The 25,854-nt window shown below is 38.8% G+C and overlaps 1 protein-coding gene across 1 annotated transcript in view; it reads left to right on the top strand.

Annotated features, from left to right (window-relative positions):
* mafb (v-maf avian musculoaponeurotic fibrosarcoma oncogene homolog b (paralog b)) overlaps positions 1-25,854 on the top strand; it is a 75,830-nt gene that overhangs the window by 8,231 nt on the left and 41,745 nt on the right. Inside the window, exon 2 of the mRNA XM_017699438.2 lies at positions 1,172-1,237. Coding sequence (XP_017554927.1) covers positions 1,172-1,199 — 28 coding nt within the window. The 3' untranslated portion in view covers positions 1,200-1,237. The remainder of the gene's footprint in view (positions 1-1,171; positions 1,238-25,854) is intronic.

Raw genomic sequence — 25,854 nt, 5'->3', positions numbered from 1 at the left:
GCAAGCAGCTAACAAGTCATTCAACCTGAGCCTGTGTCTTTGACCAGTGAGATTGCTTGCTGAATCAAAACAATGCCAAAACATCTTGCCAGAGCAAATCAGCTTAGTGCGCCCAGGGCTTAATAGCTCTTTTGTTCCGTTTTATGTTTAAGTTGGTGGCCAGCAGCTCATCACAACTTACTTTTCCAACACATACACTGGATTTAGTTAGAATCTAGAAAACTGGCGTCAGGTTTAGGTCAGGTTGTAAGCACTTTCAATACTAACAGGTCAGAGGTTACTAACGCTTGGCTAGTAATATAGTGTGCTGTCTTTGGATCGTTCTTTTCTTTCTTGCTGCTCAGTAGGAGCCTCTGTAAGTCTAAATAGATATGGTTACATTTTTACAGAAGACATTTTGTCTTTTAAATGTTGACATTGCATTGAATCAGCTGTTTTATTGTTTTATTTTTGTACTTTTTATTGTTCTGTTTTACTTGGCAAGAACTACTGTATTAAAAGGCAGTGTTTTTTTTTTTGGTTGTTTGTTTTAACTTTTAGCTTAGAGCTGCCCCATGATTGTCCTGTTCCTATATGCAATGGTTTCCTATATGTAATTGGTTTATTATACTTTAGGATTAAACTTTAGGATGGTTTAATACATTATTATTATTATAAGTAGTAGTAGTAGTAGCAGTTGTTGTAGTAGCAATAGTAATACTATTAATTAGTGTTATTAGAATTATTATTGTTATATATTTGGTTTTGTTATATATGGTTTGTTGTTGCTGTGCTTGAAAAAATTAAAGTTTAAATGTTTGCGTTTCTAATTGTGCGTGTGTGTGTGGTTGTGTGTGTGTGTGTGTGTGTGTGTGTGTGGTTGTGTGTGTGTGTGTGTGTGTGTGCGCGTGCGTGCGTGTGTGTGTGTGTGTGTGTGTGTGTGTGTGTGCGTGTGTGTGCTCGTGTGTGAGTGTGTGTGTGTGTGAGTGTGTGTGTGTGTGTGTGTGCAGGATGGATACTTCAAAAATGATTTCTAAATAAAGATTATAAAATTTAACAGAGACATGAAATCACGAAAGGTACTACAATCTGTATTTGCACACATAGTTTAATGTTACCTTCAGCTATTTATGACCTGCAACTAGTTTTGTATCTTTATTCATGCTTTACTCTCTCTTTTTTACTGTGGCAGGTCTTCGAGAAAATTTCTGCACCTGTGATATGATGTGTACTCCTGCTCTCCCCCCTGCAGTCTGAGGTATGAGCAAAACATTTCTCCAGTATATCATTTCTTTGTATTTCAAACTCAGAGGGTTGTCTGAAATTGTACAAATATTATTATGATCTGTCAGGTCATTTCACTTTTATTAGTAACTACTCATTTTCATTTTAGCTAATTTTCAGCTAATTTTCTTCTGGAATCTGAATTCATAACATTTTTATTATAAAATATTTCTGTGATTAATAAATGTCTGTGAAGGAGTAGACCTTAAATAAGTACACTATGAAGCACTCTCCCACAAATAATGTTTTTGTTAAATAAATAATTTTCTTTAAATAAGACATCAGCTACCAAATTAATGTGAAACATGTGATTTCACTGCTGACTTTAGATGTGTCTGATCATTCAGTGACATCAGGAGCAAACTATTTCTACACCAGCAAATTTGTATGGCTCAGTTTGTTCAGTTTATTCATTTGGTTTACTTAAGTCTAGTGTGAACAGTACACTTTGGCAGGCGATGTTTGAGCTCTTGCATCATGTTTGGAGTGTTTCTCTTCATTAGTATCTCTGTCGCTGTGACTGCAGCTCAGTGCCACGCCGTTGACCTAAACTGAAACAGGAACTTATGACTTGCACTTCTGGTTTTTATAGACACAAACTCCTGATGTGACCATTGGTAGGTGGCTGGCATTTGGAGGAGGTGGTCAGTGCATGAGACCTGGGGCCAGTTTTCTGGTTTCTCCTAATGGTGTTGAGAGAGGTGTAAGAACAGTACAGGCTGGGTTGTGGATGAGTGAAATGCTGCAGTACTGTGGGCTCTAACACTCTGAGAAACTGAAACACATACTGACCTTCTGTTCGCTCTCAGGATCGAAGACCTGGCTTTATTTAAAGGCTGTGTGGTCAATGCAGGGTATCAGTGTGTGAATGTATAAGTGAGTTTGTATGTGTGTAACAGCTAACCCTTTACTGTAAGCTTGTTATTATTCACTTGTTATTCTGAAGATTTAGTATTCAGTGTCCAGTCTGTTGAATCGCACAAGAATGGTTGTATAATCACTTTAAAATGCTGCAGCAAAAAAACAACAACAACAAAAAAACTTCGCACTAAACTAACTTTGCTACATTTTGGGCCTTTTGGGTACTTTGTACTTACTCAAGGCAAAAGATGCTATGCTCAGAAATAAAGAGTTGCTTAACTCTTTATCCTGCATACTTGTTATCAGGGATGAGAGGGCTGCAGTATTGCCAGATTTTAGATTGAGCGTACTCTTTATTGAGATGTATGTGCGCTAGTTTTGGAGTGCAGTTTGTATTTTTATTTTATGTTATATTTATATATTTAATATTTATGTTATACTTATATATTTTATATGCAATCTGCAGTTGCAATGAACTCTTTTAGTTAATGCTGCATTCACATTACAGCAAGTCAAATTTCTTCCCTAGCCACCTGTTGGGTGCTTTAGGTCTGTGTTGCTTAAACACAAGCATGTTTAGATGCCCAATGTGTGTGTGGTGCTTCAGGCTACATAAGCCCTATATATGCTCTAAACTTCAAAGTCAGTAATAACAGCAATGAATATAATCATGACCCACATTAGTTTTGTTTACACCCATTACATCTCACATTGGGCGTATGTTTGAGGACTGAACGCACTGACACAATCCGATACCACGCTGCACATCAGCAATCTGATTAGTTGCTGCTCTGTTCTTTTGCATAAAATTTGTCCAGAATGAGGGAGCAGAATGAGCAGGATGTGCATTATTTAGAAAAAAGTTATTCATTGTTATTCATTAGTTATGGTTAATTATGCACTAACTAATATAAATTATTTAGTAATCTATAAGTATTGCAGTTATGAGAACGTGGGTGCATTTGTATTTTAAAGGACTTAATTAGAAGCATTGCTTGGTTAGCCTAGCAGAAATGTAATTTTCTTTTCACTTTCACCTATCACTTTTGAAAATCCAGATGCAGTTTATATATAGAGAGATAGAAATATAGATATATAGATATATATGTTGTCTCAGTTTTTGTCATTTTTCAGTTGAAACATAAATTCAAATGACCTTTTGTTCTGTACATTAAGAATTAAAGAAAAGAAATGGCCTGAAATGACTTGGAAAATGTCTGATGCATTAAAAGTAAAGTAGGTTTTTTCCTTTTCCCGTAAAGTTACCATTTTGGAGATATTTATTTGGAGTTTTTCATATATATATATATATATATATATATATATATATATATATATATATATGTGTGTGTGTGTGTGTGTGTGTGTGTATTTGTGTGGGTGTGTGTCTGTGTGTTGTATATGCCTTATGTATACATGTGTGTGAGAAAGACAGATTTTATAGTGTGTGTGTGTGTGTGTGTGTGTGTGTGTGTGTGTGTGTGTGTGTGTGTGTGTGTGTGTGTGCACGCTCATGTTCTCAGTGCGTGGGGGATAGGATGAATATGATAGGACAATATTGGACACGCTGAGCTGATACTCCTGCATACAGCAGCACTTTTCCCTACTGTAACTCCAGGACACGATGCTGAGGTCACCCACAAAGGGGACAGGGCATGCTGAGGGACAGAGAAGTCTGTGTGTTTTTGCATGTTTATAAGAAAGACATAGAAAGGGAAAGAGTGAGAAAGATAGAGATGAGTTTGGTTCTGTTAGTGCTTTCCCTATAATATAGAAACCCAGATTGTCCTTGGTTTTTACAGTAAAGGAGTACTATGTAAACGTTGTCAATGTTTCAAAATGTACTGTTTACTCTCCAAATTTGGAAACTATTCAAACCCTATTAACCTGGTTTACTATTACCCAGAGAGGTGCTGTAATTTGAGTGATTACAGATGAGATCTGATTTTAATCTAATATAAATCTGCCATGTCTGTAGGTTTTACAAGTCTGTTAAGTAATAATTCTGGAGGTAATTATCTTATATAGCCCTATTTGAGCTGGGTTAGTTTTACCAGAGGAGTTGAAATGCAATGTGTGTGTGATTTGACAGGCTGATTCGTATAGGATGAAGGACCTGTTTAATTTTCCCAAATTATCCCAAATAGCCCAGATCAAGACCACACTTCAAAGCAATAACATGTTGTGCAGTTAAATGGCAAATAGTGTTAGTGTTAAGCTTGTAAAGTGGGTTCATACAACTTACCAAATTCCACCCAGTGCAAGTGCCTTGCAAGAGGTACTTTCGAGATATTAAAATTTTGTCTCCTTGTAATTGGCCTTTACCAAAATGGATTTCAGTAGTCTTGTTATGAACTTGAAGCTTATATTTTATCAAGCTTGACTATTAGTCTTATATTAGATATTAGTCTTATTTGAATCTACGCTACTGTAATAGCGAATTGTAACAGACATGGCACCTCTGTTTTTTTGGTGAGCGGGAGACAAATCTAACCACTAAATTGAGCTTGTGGCACTATTTCTTTTATAACATTTGTTAAGTTCAATGAGCCCATTTTACTAACCTATTGCTATTCTATCTGCTTTTAACGGGAAGTTAGTTACTATTTGTTTGTTTGGATCTTTTTAATTCTAATCGCTTCTATAATGTTGAAGTGAACATCTGGGCTATGATGTTTCGATCCAGGCTTTCTGAGATAATTTATCAGAAATTACACAAATACTTTATCTTGTACATATCAGCCAGTCAAATTCCTTCAAATTACATTTACAGCTCAAATAATAGAGCCTAAGCTGGAAGAAAAGCCTCCTTCAAATTCATTGTGGTAGTGATGTCACAACCATGAACATTTTACATACAACAGCTGTTTAGCCTGCCCATTCATGTTAAAGTGATGAGGAGGATTGTTACTGCAGATGGTGGTTTGTAGCAGAAGATGCAGGAAAAACACTTAAACGTGGTGCTGTTTTTGGGTATCAGGAAGATCATTGCAGCCTTCCAAATGACATACAAATCCAAATGCAGTGGCTTAAGCTTACTTTATCCGATGCCGAGGATTTCAGTCTTAAATTAACTTAAATTAAGTTCCTTCCACATTTCAGCCTGGACTGCTTTCAGAATGAGGCTCAACACCAGAATAGCAGTTATTTATATACATTAGACTTGAAGGCACAGTAACAAAAAACGCCTGCTTAATGCTGCTAAAGCATAAAGAGAGACTGGAAAATGGTAATGTAAACATGAACTAAAACTGGTTTTGAAACATAAGGCCACACAAATATTAATAATATTTATTATATATTTATTACATAATATACATTATTACATAATAATACATTAACTAACCCTATTATTATATATAGTCATTTGCAAAAGTTACATTTTCAAATCAACAAGCAAGTCAAAATACATCAACACATCCTTGGCACTCTTAAAAGAAATGGTTCTTCAAGGGTTCTTTAGTAAAGAAAGTGGATCTATGTAAAATCGAACACTTCAAGAATGATTTGTGTGCTTAAAGGATTCTTTGCATGGTGAAATGGTTCTTCAGATTGATGGAGAATGTGTTGTATATGCTTTTGTATAATACCTTTTTCTATATAAAACATATAACATGAAGAACCCATGCAGAGAATTGTTGTCCTTACTAAAGAACCTTTGTAGAACCATTGTTTTAAAGAGTGTACAGAGAACACACTTCTGCACATTTTAATGCACAGTTACACCTTATTTGCTGAATTTAATTTATTGTGTGAAAAAAAAACATAAAATGTGGTCTGCACAAAAGTGATGGCACAAGTGTTTTATGTTTTCCCACTATGTTAAATTTAGCAAATAATTTGAAATGATGCACTAAAATTAGCAGAAAAAGGCATCTTAAAATTTGTTCTCTGTAGAGGAGGGGTTGAAATTGTTTTTTTTAACAAAACCTATGACGAACTTGGTAGTGTTCACATGTTTTCATACAGCTGTAAGTGGACTTCATTGGGAAAAAACGAATGGAAGAAAAATGTAGAATAGGGTCTAATTGAGACGTAATGACTTTTTGTGCTATTTTTTGCATTTGATGTTGAAAAGTTGGAAATTTTGTTTTTCTCCAACAGAGCCTGTCTTCTCAACAGAGCCTGGAGAAGGCAGGAGCTTTCCTAGAGCCAAACATGTAGTTCACAGACTTTACCTTTAGCTCTAAAGATTTATTTCCAAACAATATACTATCTCTCTCTCTCTGTCTCTCTCTCTCTCTGTCTCTCTGAAAGGGAGAACACACAGTTGCTTGTGCTCTTGCCTTTTTGTGGAGTAGCACCCACTGTGTGTGTGTGTGTTTTTCTGTGTGAGAGCTGTGAACTATAACCAAAGACAGGCAGGAGCACAGCTATCTTTAGCAGCAAGATCCTGAAGACACCCTGCTCTCTCCGTAAGGTTAAAAATATAGCTTGGTACCGCACATCATGGCCTTATCCTCCACAGACTGTGGCCCAGTTCAGCAGCCTCAGACACACACAGACACACTCACACACTCACTGCACCCTGCGACCACTTACTCAATTAGCACCATGGTGGCCATGAAGACTGTAATAAGCATGAGGACTGTTCCACGTGGAGAGCCAAACATAGCACAAACACAGACTGCACACACTAGAAGTTCTGCATTTAATAGATCTTAAACACTGACTGTTTGGCACTAAACAAATACAGATTTTTAATTTACAATAGTCTTAAATACCAACACAGTTAAATTTTCTTAAATTATATTGAAAGTAGTTAAATACACTGTTTCTTTATTTTTCTACACATTTGCAGTTCAGTAACTGAATTATTCCTTCTGGTAGCATATTTAACTTTAGGTCAAACTGAGATTATGAACAGTATGTTGTTTTTTATGAGCATCTAATGGATCAAAGTTATGCATACATATTCTTCAAAACACCTCAGCCGGAGCCTGCGGTTCTTCCTCTAGCCTACGGCAGCCCCTCTGCTCTCTCTTTTCACACTCTCTCTCCATCCACCCACCAACCCCCATCGACTCTCCCCTCTGGTCTTTCCTACAACATGGGCTTGTTAGCATTGCGCCTTGTATTTAATTAAAGCAGTGTAATGCCCCATATTATAGGGAAGTCAACACAGTTTATAACTGAGCCAATATTAGTATTCATATGACGCACTATGGTTGTCCACAGAACAGTCAGATGTGAAACATGCCAACAGTACCAACAATGCTTAAGAAACAGAAGATGGCCAGAAAAGACAAAGCTTGGAGTTTGGAGAAAAGACACAGGAATTCTTATGAGCAGGGGAATTGCAATCTCTATAATATGAGCTCTTTTCATACCTCACTGTTTAAACACAATGATGTTACGATGCTTATGACAGATTTTAGTTTCTGCTTAAAATGTTTTTATATATTTATAATATATTTTATTTTTATGATAATAATAAATATTGATAATACTTTCCTGAATCTTGAATTCACAGTGCATAACAAATTCATTGTCAGTGTTATATGGCCGACATAACTCCTAAAACCACCTGGTATAAGAATTACTCTGAAGTAGCTACGGTATCGAGCATTATATTATTAATAAAGTAAGACTATATAAGGTCACGAGGACAAATTACATAACATATTATGTGCTCATAGGAAGTGTTTATTTTTGAATTATTATTAGATTCATATATTATATTATTAATAGCTGTATTGTTTTTTGTAATGATTAAAAAGCAAAATAAAAATAACACGCTTTTCCCTCTGACAGTGAGACAGATGTACACTGTTAAATGCTTTCACCTAGTCCTCTGTGCGGTGCTCTGTGAGTTAGCAGGCGTGTCTCGTTGTAAGAGAGGTGTGCAGGGACGTATTGCCTGTGTTTAGTGCTTGTAGCCCAGCACTGTCCCTCAGTTCTGCTGCAGGCTAACAAACGCTCTTTCTGTACAGGCACAATCGGTTCGTCTGTGTCTCGGCCTGCAGTGGATGAATGTGTCTGAGATGAGGGCAGCATCCATATTGCTCTCTCCTCTGTCCCTCCCTCCCTCTTCCTGACACCCTCACTTTTATTCTCGCGCTTGCAAAACCCAAAGCTGGAAATTTAATGGCACATATTTCGCAGGCAGGCCTGCAGGAACAGGGTGCCTCTTCCCCCTCCTTGTTAGCTTGATAAATAACTTCTCTGGCCAGAAAGTGCTGAATTTTAGCTTTCTATGTCTATTTTCTGCAGGCTGACATTAATTTTGCGTGCTCTGCGGGAACTAACTAACAGAAATAAATAAATAAGTGAATAAGAGGAGTGAGGCGCGTGCTGCTGGCCCATTATGTGGAGTTCCTGTGCACACACACATACACACTCACACACACACACACACACACACACACACACACACACACACACACACACACACACACTCACACATACACACACTGCCCCATTTGTTGACAGATGAGCAGCTTGTTCTTTCACGTATTTGGTTTGGGAGAGTTTTGTTTGGCATTCTGTATGGTCTGTTTTGTAATAAGGTTGATTTTGTAAAAGTCGGAAACGTTGGAAGCATTTACACACAAACACACCTGCAGGCACTCGCATACATGATGTGCTCACACAAAAGTGCAAAATGGACACATAAACCTGTAAACACACATGCACTTTGTACTCATCACACATACATCACCACACACACAGACACACACACACACACACACACACACACACACACACACACACACACACACACACACAGACACATACACACACACACACACACACACACACACACACACACATAAATGTGTGAATGACAGTCATAGTCACACTTACAGTGATCAGAGGCCAGCAATCACTGAATTGTCTTCTCACAGTGGAAGGATGGACAGAAACACCTGTGGATTCTTTTGGATCTGAAGTAAGAGGGGAACTTGATTTTCTCCTCTCTCTCAAAGATGAAAGCTTTGAGTAGTGTTTATCTGATGATGACATTTTTGCTGGTCTACCAGGTCTTGCATGGTTGTTAGAAATCCCTTTTTCTCCATTCTTTTTTAAACTAAAGTTTTGGAAACTCACTTTATGACTTTCAATTTCACCTTTACCTTTGACTTTCCCCCTTCTTTGTACAAGTGTATTATCTACTATCCAATCTCTACTTAATGTATTTAAAGACCATTTGGACTGGAAATTAAAACTACACTATATAACATTTGGGGATTTGGAGACCTCTCTGGTGGGAACAACATTTTGTAATGTTGGTTCTGCTATGGATCCCCACAAGCAGACAAATCTGATTGCGAGAGTCATATCTTCATCAGTGTAGAGCTTGCATTTGTGACAGAAACATTGAGCCCGATCTTCCTTTTCATTCTGCGAGTGATGTTAGCACATAAAGACGTATGAAATCGAATGAAAAACTCCAACAAAATCTTACCAGACACCAGACACAACATGATGTACACCATATTTTAGTGTGTTCTTTTGTCTCCATACACAGAAATGCTACTTCTTTCAGCTTTAACAAAAAATCTTACATAGTTGACTTTTGCACAGCACTCACTGCATGTACTGTTCCTCTCCTGCTGTTAATTGAATAAGGGTTTGGTTGCAGTTTGTTCATTTTGAAATCAGTCTTTAAATTAAACTATAAGTTCCCTTAAGAAATCTGTGTATAAATTTGGGATTTTATATAATGCTAGTCATTACATAACAAAACTTAACAAAACTAGTATGGGATGGACCTATAACTACACAACTACTGTAGATAAATTCATGTTTATTCAGCTCATAAGTCTCTGTGCTTGCTTCAGTCCATTTTACAGCATTATAAAAGTGGCTGTTGTTTTTTTGTAAAGACCTTGAGGAAAGCAGGTGAAAGGGTATTACCCCCACCCCCACATCCATTTCTGTTCAGGTATGCAGTGGCTCGCTGGTTGAACCAGAAGGCTCATTCCCCCAGGCCAATCACAGCTCACTCCAAAAACATCTTTACTTAATTGACTGACCATTCTTTAACGTGGCCCAAGCCACTCTACTTTGTGCTTCAGCTAAGCAGTGTAGGCTAAATATGAGGAACAAACGTCTGTTATCTGTTACTACTGGATAGCGAACTAAGCAATATAATGTTAAGGAGAAAATGGAAAACTCTAAGCTATCTTAAAGTAAATTACAACAGCACACACTGAATTCAGTCCTTTCACTGTTTTTGATAGTCATGCTAGAATTATTTACAAGCTACCGAGATCTACCCTAGATGTGTCATAAACTCTTTCCGTATGATACTCAAGCCCCATCGCTTTCCTCCAGTGTAATTTCGTTGGGATGGTCTGAAACAGTGCTACTTCACTATGAAGAGCAGTATGGACAGTCATTGTGAATAACAAGGCCAGGTGACACCCTCAGTGTTCTAGAAGCAAGAAGATGCTTAGAGAAATAAGGAAACATTTTTTGAGCTTCGTTCAGATTCATCCATGATGTTTCATTAATGCTGCATGAAAGTGGGTACTCAGTGAATAAGCAGTAATGTTTTTAAATAATAACCTTTCTCAGCTGATCTATGGTGGACAGTATTATTCCTGTTGGCATATGTTCTTCAGAGTTTTAACGAAACATATACTGTAGCTATAACTGTAGCCATAACGATGAAAGACCCATCAAATCCACTTCAAGTCTGAATCATTGTTAACATGTCTCATTCACTTAATGAAAATACTCCTGTCCTGTCCTGTCCTGTCGTTCTTTTTTTGTGGACAGTCCAGAGCATCTAGAGAGGATGCCTTTGGTACTTACATTTCAGTGCAGTAGCTGCCCACATTGCCTGTATCACTTTTCACTAAAAAGGCAACGTTTGCATTGGATTAGAGCACGGTTACTCAGCAATGGCTATTCATCTTAAATGCCTGATTAAATTTTCATGAGAGGAATGAGAAAAGGACGATAAGGGGAGCAACGGGGCTTGTGAACCATTTTAAAAGCGTTTTAAAAACATTTTAAAGTGTTTACAGGTCTTTTAAAAGCTTGATGCACTCAGCATTGCATCCCTGTGTGAACATGACTTTACTGATGTAAAGAAGGTCTTGTTGGTGGACACTGTGATCTGCCTTAAAACTGCCTCCTATCAGCACAAAGCAGATCAGCGGTCAGTTGGCTTCAATGTCAATTAACCATTAAGAGATGCACTTTACAGCTGATTCCAGAACAGATATATCCATGAACAGTGAGGGAATTTCTCAGGCCACTGTTGGGTACACAATAAACTCCTAATAAAAAGCATTACTGACATTACTGATTTAATTTAGCTATGGAACTTTGATTGGAAGGTCGCATATCATTGATGTTGTAAGAAAATGGCTGAATGTTTTTTAATTTTTTATTTTGTTCACATCCTTTGGAAAATTCACAATAAGTGGACCAATAGAAATTATCCATAATTACTTGGATTAAAGTCTTGTTTTATTAAATGTAGAGGTTTTTTTCAGCTCCTATGATGTATTCACTTCAGAGTTTGCAGTGATGAAATGCTTATTTCAGCTAAATTAAAGCTTCACTATGTATGTTTTGGGGATTTCCAGGACCTATCTGGTGGAATTATGTCCACACAGCATGCAGAAGAACATTTTGTAACATTGGTTGTGCTTCGTACACCTTCCCTGAGCAGATGAATCTGATGATTGTGAGTGTTGAAAGAGTTTTCGAAGAGAATTCAGTGAAAACTTGGTCAACGATGTGTTTTTCTATAATGAATGAGTGAATCATCTATTATTGCCGTCATATCTTCATCAGTATAATGGGTGACTCACAGTAGTGCACGCATACCATATTTTTTTTCCAATGACTTAGTAATGCTACTTCTTAAACAAAAAATCTTATGTAGTGCAGCTTTAGGTAAAGGCAGCTCTGCTTTAAGTAACCCAGCACTGCTTGTATGAGAATGTTAAGCACACAAGAAAGTCTCATTTAGTTCAGCTTCTGAAAAAGACTAGTATCATTACAGGATTATCGGTGAGGTCAAGGCCTGTTGAGCAGCCAGCATCACACCCAGTGGTTGTGCTTGAGGTAGCTGAAGTGCATGCAGTTCCTGAATTGATGTACATGGGCAATTATCATTAGAAAACATTGGAGTGCAGAACAAAGGAGGCTGCTTCAGTGTGGCGGCGTCTTTGAAAAGTGCCTCAAAACTCTTGTAGGCTTTCATATCCTACCCAGAACACATGCCATGTGGAGGGGAGGAGAAAGAGAGAGAGAGAGAGGGAGAGAGAGAGGCAGAGCACTGTTTCAGTTTGAAGGACACATCAACTCTCTCTCAGACTGTTACAAAGCTTGTTTCCACTGTTCTGTGTGTGTGTGTATAGAGGGCCATCCTCAGTCTTCAGAAGCAGCACTTCTCAGCGACTTTAGAGAAAGCGCTTCCCTTCAAGCCGCCTCTGATATCTGTGTCCTTGATCAGCGCAGTAAGGGGGAGGAGAGAAGGAAGGAAAGGAGGAAAGGAACAGATTTCTCTTTCCTTTGTGAGGCTTTCTCTGCAGTCGTGATAAAACGGAGGGATGATAGCAGTCGTGTGAGCTGAGGAGTTTGGTGTGGAACTGAGCGCTGAACACACACACTAGAGAGAGAGAGAGAGAGAGAGAGAGAGAGAGAGAGAGAGTGAGAGAGAGATAGAGAGAGAGAGAGAAACCCCATATAGCTTCTTCTTGCTAGCGATGCGTCAGTAGCAATCAATAGAGGCCAGCAGGGCTTTTCTCTTATCACACTATTGGATTGTGTGTCTCTGTCCTGTGTGTTTCAGCCAGTCCAGCACTTCTCCATTACACACACTCCTTATGACCATGGCTAACACTGTTATGATTAAGATTACGACTAATGCCCAGAACCATCATCACTCTCTCCTTGTCTCTAACTGCATAGAGTATTTATATGGCAAAGATGTACTTTTTACTAGTATGTTTACATTTAGTTACACCATTGTCACATGGATAAAAGATCAAAATCACATAATTCCATGTTTTTTTGTTGTTTTACTTTGGTTAAAACACTAGCATTACATTGAAATTATTATTTAAAGAGATTTTAATTTCAGAGATTTTGATTAGATTAGATGAGATTTTATGACAGTGATCACATAGTTATTGCCAAAAAATAACAAAAGACATTCTAATGATGTAGTAAATTTGATTAATGTGAAAAGTATGCACATTTTTAATCATATAAATCAGGGATGTCCAAAAGAATCCAGAAAGGCTGGTGTGGCTGCAGGTTTTCATTCCAACCAAGCAGGAGCTCACCTGATTCCACTAGATTAGTTGGTCTCAGTCTTCAGACAGCTGATCGTGTGTGCTCTTGCTTTGTTGTAATGAAAACCTGCAGCCACACAGGCCTTTTGTGGTCAAATTTGGATGCAAATTATAAATTTTTTTGTGGATAAATTTGGATGTAAATTCATTATATCACTGTATTCAGAGTGTGTTTTACTGACATGTGATGTTAAGCGGACAAAAATGTATAAAGAACACAAACCCATATTTGTTGGCATATTAGAGAATGATGGACTAGAGTTCAGCATCTGCTTTTGGTGTATGTATGTGTGTGTGTGTGTGTGTGCGCGTCTGTTAGTTGAGCCATAGAGCATAGGAAGTAGCTGTGTTCCCCTGGGCCCGCTCAGCTGCTCATCCGCCACTATCCCATAACCCCCTGCTGCTGCACTCCAGCCTCACAGAGTGCCTCACTTTTCTTTACATTCTTTTTTTATTCTTCTAGTTCTGTTCCTTCTCTTCCGTCTCTCTCTCTCTCTCTCTCTCTCTCTCTCTCTCTCTCTCTCTCTCTCTCTCTCTCTCTCTCTCTCTCTCTCTTTGTCTCTCTCTTCTTTGTTGTTTCTTGTGTGCTGAAGGACACAGACGTTTAACCTCATGCAGACGAGACACGGTGACACACGCCGACCTTTTAACCTCTGAGAAATCGAATAGTGAGGAGACAACTGACATAACCTGAAGACCCCAACAGTGAGAGAGAGAGAGAGGGGGGGGGGGAGGTGGAGTTAGGGAAAAAGAGAGGAACAGGGTGACAGAGAAAGAGGGAAAGAAAGTGAGGGAAACATGAAAACAGAAAGAGAGAAAGGGAGAGAGAGGTGCAGAACAGAGAAGCAGAGAGATAGAGAACAGGGAAGAGAGAAACAGAAACAGAGAGAGGGAGAGAGCTAAGGGGAAAAATATAAAAAAGAGAGTAATGGGAAGAGAGTGAGAGAAAGAGCTAGGGAAGAAGAAAGTGAGGGGGAAGAGAACGAGAAAAAGAGAGAGAAAGAGGGATGGGTATTCGGAGGGGAGGATGACTGTTCAATGGAAGTGTGGGAAATGAAATTTGAGTGGAAGTGGATGTACAGTGTGAGACAAGGTGACTGGGCAGAGAGAGGGAAAGAGAGAGAGAGAGAGAGAGAGAGAGAGAGAGAGAGAAAGAGAGTGTAGTAGGGTGGGGTGGAGGTGGAGAAGTGTGCAGATACAGCCAGTGGCTCTGCGGCAATTAGAATAATTTCAAATTAATATGAGGATTCCGCTGCATGCTTATCTGCAGAGTGGGAGCTCTTTCACATCAATCAGAATGCGAGTGATGGCGTATTAAAGCAGCGCATGCTTGCACGCCCGGCCATAATCAACCCTGCCAAGTGCACCCTCTGCTTCCCCCCACCCCACGCACTCTGCTAGGGTAATTATTCAGCACTGCAGAGAGGAGGGGGACTTTGGGAGGAGAAGCTGGAGAAATTTAGTGTGTGTTAGCGCATGTTAGCTGTACTCAGCTCCTCTCTGTGTCTGTAGAGGGAAAGACTTGCAAGCTCAAGTGCCACCCACTCGAAAATGTCAAACATCGGAAGGAAGAGCATTTGACTGCTTTTGGCTTTCTGTACACACACACACACCCACACACACACACACACACACACACACACACACACACTCACACTCATACACACCATTTCCATCACGCTCATCACTTTCTGTGGAAAGAGATATAGAGATGTAATGGTAAACCAGGGCAGCTTTACCACACCGTCCGTTCTGACCTGTATTCTCGGAGTCACAACACTTGAGAGAGCTCAAGACCCGAGGTAAATTTGAAAAAGAATGTCTGTTAATGTTGTTTTAAGAGTGCTAAATGGACCTTTCTACATTTAAGGCCTATTGATTTGTCAGGAGAATGTGATGGCATAGGTGTTATTTACTTCAAACAAAATGCACTACACAAGATCAGAGAGCTGCTTAAAGGGGAATTCCAATGATTGTTCAAAATTTCTGTGTAATTCAGCCCTTGAAGTTTAAGCAAAGTCATGCACATGTGAAATGGTTTGATGTGAAATGGTTCATTGTAGAAAAACACACTGTTTTAGTGTCTAAATGAAATTTTTTTGCGATGGTCTTGATGGGAACCTGGGTTACGCTGTATACAATACAAATTTAGCCATTTTATTTTCTATCTGCTATAATGTTAAATATAAATGTAAAATAGTGGTAAATCAGAACATATATGTCTTCTTTGTGTTCTACTTTGCTTTACAACACTCTGTATGTACCTCTCTACCGTGACTGTGCTTTATCTCAACACCACACTGAAATCTTGTATGTAAAACCGTAAAATGTCTCAGCTGTCAGGCAGATCATTTGAAAACATTCCATGCAATAGCTTTCTTTGGGGTGGCTTTTATAAGCATTTAAAAATTTAGACATCTGGTTCCTATCATGACCACTGTGAACGATTCAGACTCGTGTGTGTAGAATTCTCTCATATCAAAGCTCTCACAATGATTTTTATTTGTCTTAAGTATTTCATTCGACAGACAGACTGAACAACTGGTGAAGTTCCTCTTTAAAGGAATGTTTTAGTCAAACATCGATTGTTGTTAACACATAATCAAAACAAATAGTATCATGCTTGTAAGTGGCTACTAGCTTCTATTCAATGTAAACCACATTAACATCTTTGACGCTGTCAGGCTGTCCTAACATTGGGCATTTAAAGCTGAGATGTATAGCATTAAAACTGCTCTGATTCTGCTCTTATTGAATATCAGGGGAGTCTAAACTCTTATTTATTTGGTTATATTTGTATCACAGTGCCTCCTGGTCAGAAGACGTTTCTAATGGAGGAAGTCCTTGAGAACACTAGGTGCCTGCACATGTGCCTGTGTGTGTGAGTGTGTGTATGTATGTGTGTAACACCAGGCATATCAAAGGCAGTCGACGATGAACAGAAGAGCGGTGGGCCGGTGTGTGTTATCCTGATTCCCCTGTTGGGACGCATAGATCCTCTAATGTAGTCTCAGCTCACACACCGTGTTTAGTGCCGGAATTTTGCGGGGATGAAAGAGGCTTTTTAATGAGTCAACGTCCCGATTCCCACATGCATCCATGTTTTCCTCTCTCTCCCTTTCTCCCTCTCCCTCTCTTTGTCTCTGTCTCTCTACCACTCTGATTTTCTCATTATGATGTCGATTTCTGTCTGTTTAAGGGGATTTGGAGAGAGAGAAACAGACAGAGAGAGAGAGTGAGAGAGAGAGAGAGAGAGAAAGAAGGAGAGTGAGAGAGCGGAGAGAGAGGGAGAGAATGTCCGGACACAGAGGAATTGCTGTGTGTGTATTAGCCTGGCAGGCAGGTGTATTCTCCTCAGTCATTGTAAATTGAAGCAGACTGCTGGGCTTGTTAGATTAGTCTTTTGATAATCTCCACAGCGAGCTCAGATAGGCTGGGATTAGATTAAACACTCCACTAAAAACTCCTCTTCCCTGGGCCACTCGGGAGAATGAGTATGTGCAAGAGTAAATCTAAACTACTTTTTCTTGTGATGCAATTAATAAAAACAAAACTCTTTGTAAAGGTGCTTCCACTCAATTACAGTAGATATTTTTGTAATTTCTACAAAGTGCTGTGTATTATAAGAGACCACCATTTTCTAATTTAATTTCCAGTCAGAAGACCCTAACCCTAACATTTTTTAGCTTCAGAAAACATACATTTAACAGAAAATTACACAGAAGCCTCAACATCTCAATGTAATACCAGACATTTCAGTATTTAATGTGTCCACTCTTTATTACAGCTTCTATTCTTTGCAGGAGACTTGCATTCAGTTTTTCAAGGAAATCTGCAGTGATATTTTTCCACGCCTCCAAAGTTCAGTCTTAGAAGTTGGTTGCATTTATATATCTATAAAATTATAGCCATGAATATGTGTTCAGGTTCAAGCTCAGATGTTTTGCGTGCTGATGTTTTTCAGTGAGCTTTTTCCTTCAGTGCTGAATATCTATTTCTCCCTCTTTCTCTCTCTCAGTCGTTGCTGTCTCTCTCCTCATGGTTACCTTTGGAAATATTTGGAGAAGGTGTGTGTGTGTTACATAATTAGGGTGCAGTGCCCTTTTCTCTCTTTGTCATGCTCCCCTCTGCTCATACATTGAGAGAAAAAGAGTGAAAGAGAGAAAAGAGGGGGTATTAAAGAGGTTTGGTGATTGATAGTGTATCATAAGAAAGGGATGAAGAGTTGAGATAAGAACACTTAAAGAGTGTGAGAGTGATCATGAGTCTGTTTACTGGAGAGAAAAAGGCATTTCTTCATACTGACTTGACATACAATGTGAACCTACTGTGTTTACTGTGTAAACAATCTTTCTATCTCTCTCTCTCTCTCTCTCAAGCCTCCTTGCACATGATCTTTTTATAGATTTTGGAAATATAGCCATGAACTCACCAGACAAAAACATATCTCTTCTTCTCCCTCTCTCTCTCTCTCTGTCTCTCTCTCTCTCTGTAACTACATCTGTGCTGTGCTGTGTTTGTACACACAGCTAACGGTGTGAAATTAATGGTGCAAAATAGAGACAGAATTGCTCGGGCCACTTCACAGACTTAAACAGTGGCACTAAACAGTGGGATTGGAATTCTTGTGAAATCTTTAATAAGTAGAGTAAAATCTTTAGCGCTTGTAAACAGCCATTGGTGAACTTAAGATTCATCCTGTAAAGTCTAAATACCACTTCAGGGACTTAATCACAGAATTGTTTACCAAAGTGCTGTGAGAGCTGCTGCTGTGGTTTTAAATCTGTTCTTTATTTACTCCTACATTTACCTTTGGAGACAGTAGCTGATTTAACTTTTTCCTTTTTCTGTGAGGTGAAGGTTTTGGACATACAAGGTTTACGATGCTGGTCTTATATTGAAGTATATTAGTGAGGAAAGAAAATGCTTTTTACTAATTTCTGTGTAGTCCTTCATTTTGAGATCTTTATTTATTTTCTGTGTTTAATTTTGACCAGCACCTGGTCTGAATCACTGTTGTTGACTCCTCTCAATTTAAAGCTGTAACATTTTAATTTAGATTAAAAACAGAACAAAATTGCTCAAAACAAACTTCCCATTCTATGCTTATAGGTACTAGATAAGAAGTTAGACTGCAGTGCTTTAGGTAACTCAGCACTTGAAGAGTTTTTAGACTATTCTAGTTTGTTTTATTTTATTGGCTATGTCATGTTCTGCTTGAGCCTTTATTTCATTACAGTAGCAATACTTTTATTATTACTATCCAACTCTGTTTATAAGTGAGCAGTTAGTTTGTCATTGGTCATTGTTCTCAAGCATGAAGAGGCCTGATTCCCCTCTATAAACCTCTGTGCTTTGTGACAAAGTAGTCATCGGTTATAGTATAACAAGTCTGGGTACAACACAGAATACACAATGTTAGTTTAAATATAGCCTAAGCACTTCTGAGCTGAAGAATGGGAATTAATTAGATATGTGGCAATGATTTCAATTAATTCTTTTTTCGTCGCCTCCTAACTTTACCCAGGAGTTTATATATACATATCTAAAATACAGTAGCTTTGATTTCTGTGTTTGTGTGTGTTTATTTCTCTATCTAGCAGGCACGTTGGGTTTTATTTCAGCAGTATGACTAGCAGTAAAAGCCCCTGGCACACTGCTGGTGTCTCTGCCAGCCCCTGCTGTTGTTGCATTCCCCTTACAATAACCCCCCAGCCAAGCGCAGACCCCACAAATTAGCAGCCTTAACTGCAGACGGTGCACATTTACAGCCTCTGCTGGGATGGTCTTTGATAAATGAAAATAAATACTTTTCATCAGCCACCAGAGGAGCGTGGATTGAGGGGAAAAGATGTGTTGTGAGCTACATTTGTTTAGAGAGCTCCAGCTATTCTTTCTCTCTGCGGAATATGCAGCAAAATGCCATTTTCCAGCTATCGATATTCTGGCCACGGTGAAATATGAAATATGAGGGGATATTGACATGAGGCTGGTGCTTGCAGAATAGCTTTGCATGTTTAAGTGCTTATGAAGGTGTGTTTCACCAAAGTAAGAGTAAAAACATTGTGAAGTGAAGGTGTTTTTCAGTTGCAGCGCACATGTGTGTGTGTGTGTGTGTGTGTGTGTGTGTAAGGGAATGTGTAAGCTGGAGGAAGTAAAGCTCAAGGCTCAGTGGACGAGTAGAGGGATCTCCTCTGTGCTCACATCTCTGTCTCTGCTGTGAGAGTGGGGGAATACACTCTGTTTTACTCTATTGTTTCTCACACACAACTCCACTGATCCTGCCCTGTGTGTGTCTCTGTACCGCTGCTTGATATGTAGAAAATATTTTATATATGTTGGGTAACCTCACTGCTCAAGCAGTAATATGTTTCTACCAGAGAGGTCTCCAGATCGCCAAAACTTACATAGTGTAGCTTTAACATACATTAAAGTTTTTCTTCTTCTGTGAAGTTTTACAGTTTCGCAGTCACAAGATTTTGTTACAATAGTGACAAAATTAAAACCACATGTGATTATTGGTTCATTGATCACTGGTTAAACAGTGATTTGTGGTTGTTGAATCATGTGAATTTAACTCATCCTGACACCCACAGAATGTTTGGTCAGGATGCTCACAGCGCACAGTAAAACATTTAGTGATGGGTTAGCAGCTCATTTGCATGTCACAGCCTTCTTCAGTGTCAGCATTGCGGAGGGCAGTATCTCCATAGCGATGAACACATGATATATTGTGCAACCTTAATATCAGGAGACGTGTATGTGCTGGATTTAACACAAGAATGTCTGTGTGTTTTGAGGCAAGGCTGCTGTGATTTAACTGTAGATTATCATTCAGGAAATGCCAGCTTCTGTGTTTAATCAACTGATCAGTATCACACCTTGTTTTTTTGCAGTTCTTGCTGCTGCAGTTCATCTTCACAAATCATTATTCCCACATCAGTGATGCCAAAAGAAAAGGGATGAACTTTGAAGAGCACTGCGTGTAGTGTCAGTCAGTGCCAGATCCACACCATCAGGCTGAATTTGATACACTAATATATCAAGGCTGATGTTAGCGTTAGCTTTTTTCCTTCTATTTCTGTTGCTACTGTCAATACAGGTACCTGAATATAACTGTTGTGTAATTTAGAAATGCGAAGAAGCTAACTTCAGTGTTATCTGTCTCTGTCCATCATGTGAAACTCTTCCCAAATTGTGACTTCATTACAATCTGCAGACCAGGGCTGTACCACGTGAGGCGAGGGCCTCTCATTTATTCCCCGATTCACTACAGATGCACGCTTTGATGTAACTTTTATAGTTGCTCTGAGCATTTTTGTACTCACATGTGTGTTTTGAGCCCAAAACTAACCGTTCCACTGGACACTCTCCTGAATCCCCTGTTTACTTATTCCAGCATTAAATATTACTGATTTCTGTTGTGTAATTCCAGTGATAATGTCATCTCTTTCTTTGCCTGTATCTCTCTCTTTATATGTCTATTCATCTCTCTCTCTCCCTCATCTCTCTTGTTCTTTCTCTCTTTCTCTCTCTGCCCCGTTCACTCTTTCTCTGTCTCGCTGTCTCTTTCGGTCTGTTTGTCACTCTCTCTTTCTGTCTCTCTCTCTCTCACGCTATCTTTCTTTCTTTTGCTTTCTATCACCCAATCTCTCTTTATATGTTTATCTTTCTCTCTTACTCTCTCTCTCTCTCTCTCTCTCTCTTTCTCTCTCTCTCATGTATGTGTGTGCCTAGCTCCTCCTCTGTTTCATCAACTCGTTTAAAACACAGAGGCTGAAGCACAGACAGCTTCATAACTATAACTCTCTCAGCCTGCCTGCCAGCTCCAAATTGCTCTGTCACAAGCAAGAAGTACTTATCTCCTCTCTTACCAGCACAGTGTCAGAGAGGGGGAGAGAGAGAGGGGGGGGCAGAGAGAGAGAGAGAGAGACTCGTGGAGTTACCATGTTACATGTAAGATATCTGGAGCTTCTCCTTATTCCTGTTTTACTCTTTGTGTAAAATTACAGTTACAGTGTTCTTTTATTATTTCTATTATGTCTAGAAATGTTTTCAGTCTGCGGTCTCAGTGTGAGGAGAAAATGTTATTACACAAATGTGATTTATGCTACAGAGACATCAGTGCTGGCTTGATTAAAAGTGATATTTGCCATATGTTGTGGGAGAGGAGCTGGTTCTCACCTGAAACAATTATAGTAAAAGCCATGAAGTGAAGAGAGGCCATTTCTCCTGCTTTCTCTCAGCCTCTCCAATCTTTCCTCCCTCAGTCTGTGCGTGTGTGTGTGTGTGTGTGTGTGTGTACTGACTGCTACTCACCTTACATACCCTCCCCCATACACACATTGGATGAAGAATAGACTACATCCATGCACACACTCCTCATATATGCACATGTAGCAAAGCTCAGGAGCTTTATTCTGTAGTTCTCTGAGCATATTTTATGAACACTGTTATCAGAACCTCTTCCACACACTCTTGCAGAAGCCCCTCAAACAGTGCAGTGTCTATGATTATTTTTTCTTTTTTTGTTTCAGTGTTTAGTGTGTCCACCCTTTACTACAGCTTTTATTCTATTCTGGAGACTTTCTATTAAGTTTTCAATTAATATTTTACTAAAGTCTTAGATGTTGGTTGAATTTTCTGCTTCTTCTGATCCAAGTAATCCCTGTAATTGTCTGTTTCCTTTTCTCAGTAACAGTTTCTTAATAGTTAAACATCCTTATAGACTCATAGTGTTGTTAGATTTTCTCCTGAAAACTATGTTCTGTTTATCTGATGGTGACAGTTTTGGTGGTCTAACAGGTCTTGCACTGTTGTTAAGGGTCTCATTTTCTCTGCAACTTTTAATTATTTTTTGAAATCTGGAAAACTTTGAGAATCTGTGTTTTTCACTTACCATCCTTTGTCTTTCCTTTTCCTTGTGTGTATTGTCTAATTTCTTTAGAAATATCTCCTGAAAAATGAATAACTTGTACTTAATGGTTGTTTTGACTGGAAACTAAACAAATGAAGGTTAATATCTGACTTTTACAAAGTACTGTATAAAAATCATGTAACTGCCAAATAACTAGACCAGTTATTTGCAGCTTGTGATGTAGAACAAATCCCAGATAGTTAAATTGGTATGGTGTACTGGGTAACTTTCTTCTTTCTACTTTCTATGCTGTAGACTGGGGTTCAAACCCCTACACTGTACCAATAAGAGTCCTTGGGCAAGACTCTTAACACTACCTTCACCTACTTGTGTAAAATGCTGAAATTGTAAGTTGTTCACAGTATTATAAAAGTTTTGGAACTTTTAACTCTTCGTTATATTCTGTGAATTAAGCATAAACATGGTTTATCAGAGCTGTTTATCTCAAGTTCTCGTACTATTTTGATGTGAGTATTTCACTTTAGTGGATGATCATAACAGGTTTTTTTAAGCGCTGATGCAGTTTTGGAAAATGCGTAATCAAGAAATGTTAGCGCTTAGGTACACTTTCACAAACTGTGGACATTTTGAGGATCTGTAGCTCAAGGTGAGGGAGTCCTTGTGTTCTGATCTATATCCATCCTTCATCAGCTATTGAATATGCAAACGGTGCAATTATCAATCATCAGTTTTACACCCAACTTGTGTACAGTAACGCAATACACATTACACACTGCAGAACATTGTGAAAAGTTGCCTGCTTTGCTACTTTTGATTAATTCAAACGAAAAGTATAACAAAAGAGATGTGTCAATGCATTCTGTGATGAATATGCAAATGACAATCAATGAATATGCAAATAATGATCGATCTTGTTGATTTGCACCTGCTCATGTGTGTTAATGGTGAACGGTCTCAGTTTGAGGGAGGGCAAACAGAGAGAACTTGCGGCGTTGGCAGCTTTTAATCGTATGTTTGAGCCTGAGCCTTAGTTGAGTAGTAATTCTAGAGGATGCCCGGGGGCCTCACTCAGCCTCATCTGGCCCTTAAAGGTGTCCCCCAAGATTGCCTGAGCAGAAAAGGGCATGGTAAGCTAATTGGTCCCTCCATTAATGCGAGTACAAAACACACACTCCCTCTCTTTCTCTTACACACACACACACACACACACACACACACACACACACAAAACAGGGAGAGATCTCAACATCAGCACTTTGGTCCTGCCTGAGATGCCTCAGGTTTCAGCGGCGTCAGAGCAGAGCTCTTTGACTCTTAAGCACACTATAATGTGGGATTTATTTATGCAGTAGCAGGTGAAGCCACTTCATAAGGCAGCATGTCACATTGGTTAATGTGTATGAGATTAGATGAGTATTAGATGAATAAAAAGTGTCGCACCGTAGTGCAGCACTGAATAAGAATGTCCAGTCAGTAAAAGATTATAAAGAAAATAAAATCATAGAGAGATCATTTAATATAGATAGTAATTAATAACAAAAACGGTAAAACATGTAAAAACAGAATTTTCATGTTGCATACATTTTCTGTAAATGTGTATGTACATTTAATATACAGTACAGTGAAACAAGTATTCTGACAATTTAGCTTCTGTTGTTTATTAAACTTCCTGATCATATATTCACTTCAGTTCTATACACAGTGATTTTGTGCTGATAAATATGATGTTTGTGAAAGAAGCAAAATTGGTAGAAGTTTTCAAACACCACAAATTAATAGCAACTTTGAGCCATCTGTGGTAAGAAGTAATTATTGTTTTGCAGCACTGTGGTTCAGTTTTGGTCTATTCCTCTTGGCAAACCCTCTTCAGTTCTCTGAGGTCATCAGGGTCCCTGTGATGGACTTGTGATTTCCAAATCCTCCATACCGTTTGCAGAGAAGCAGCCCCATATCATGATCTTCCCACCTCTGTATTTCACTGTGGGTTTGGTGTTCTTGGGATCATATGCGCAGTTCTTTCTCCAAACATGATGAGCTGAATTATTCCTAGAGAGCTCAAGTTTTGTTCCATCTGACCAGAGTTGTTTCAAAAGAGTCCTGTTTTATCTAAATTATTGCGTGCAAATATTTGCATCTGTGTTTTTTTTTCAGCAGAGGCGTGGAGATGATTGTGGTGCAGTTCATTACTTGTTTTTCTCTGTGTAATCCACATGTTCAGGTCATCCTTTCAACACTTTTCAAGTGAGTGCTGGCTTCTGTCTTACCTTCTTCATCATTAGTCTGAGAGCTTGTTGTGAAATCTTGAATGGTGCATCTGCCTGGAGATGAGTAGTTGTGGTTCCATGAACTTTACATTTGCATATTATCCAATCGGTTGTACTGACAGGGATGTTTAAGGTCTTTACTAGGCTCTGTAGCTTTTTGCATTTAAGTGTTGTTTCATAATCTTATCTCTGAGGACTTTAGGAAGCTTTCACTTGTTGCATGAAATCTTCCCAACCAATGGCATCATCTTTGTTTTAAGGTTACAAGTGGAATTTGTTGCATAAGTTGTATAGAATATATATGAGAAGGAAAAAACATACCTTACTTTTAATGTAAGTTAATGTAATCCAACAGCAGCGACACACACACACACACACACACACACACACACACACACATATATATATCCTTATGCTTTGGAAGACATCCCTCCTTGTACACATTTATAAGTACAAAGTTAAAACACATTATGCAAGTAATTTGAAGTGAATATATTCAGTGAAGATATGTAAAATAAAAATATTAAATAAGTATAAAGTTGCCCCCAAATGTTCCAAAAATGTCCTCACATTAGTGTGTTTGTGTGTCTTTCATACTGTGTTGAATATGAAAAATTGTCTAAGTTCCAGTGGTTCACATTCTGTTAGACGGTATTACAGCAGTAATGTCATCAGTGTTTAACTACACGAGTCGGCTCACTCCATCACACCCAGCAGACAAATCCCAGCCATGCTTTAGGAAGTTCCTACGATTGTAAATGACGCTCATTACACCAGGTAAATGCTGATGAAATGTTAATTTAATTCAGGCCTGTAATTAGACTGCGGGAGCTGATGCGAAGATGGAGACGGAGAGACGTTTTCAGTAGACTCATCTTTTCTCTCCTTTATTTGTTCTTTTTTGTCCTCTCTGGGGTGCTCCTCAAAATAATGTTAGCTTACAGGAATTCATGTACTGTTATGAGAATCAGATGAGCTTTGCCGCATTCCTGATTATCCTTCTGTGTGTGTGTGTGTATATGTGCGCGTGGGCAGGTGTGTGTGTGTCGTGTTTATGTGAATGAGTATAATATGTGGATGATAGAGCAGATCCAGGCTTCATCAGTGTGTGAGCAGAGGGAGCAGATTAGAGTGTGTGTTAGTGCTTAAGTCCCAGTCAAATCACACTGCATTATCACCTGCGCCTGAAACTAATATAAAAGTGAAACAATTTCAGCAACACATCTCATTACAGAGAGCAGAGAACACAGCCTCCGGAGAATAACTATCAGACCAGAGCTCAGCATCACTACGCTTATACACTGCCTGTCTGCCTGTCTGCCTG

This window comes from Pygocentrus nattereri, chromosome 11 (assembly GCF_015220715.1).
Source record: "Pygocentrus nattereri isolate fPygNat1 chromosome 11, fPygNat1.pri, whole genome shotgun sequence".
NCBI lineage: Eukaryota > Metazoa > Chordata > Actinopteri > Characiformes > Serrasalmidae > Pygocentrus > Pygocentrus nattereri.
Note: the sequence above shows the minus strand (reverse complement) of the source record. Positions and strands in the feature narration are given on the sequence as shown.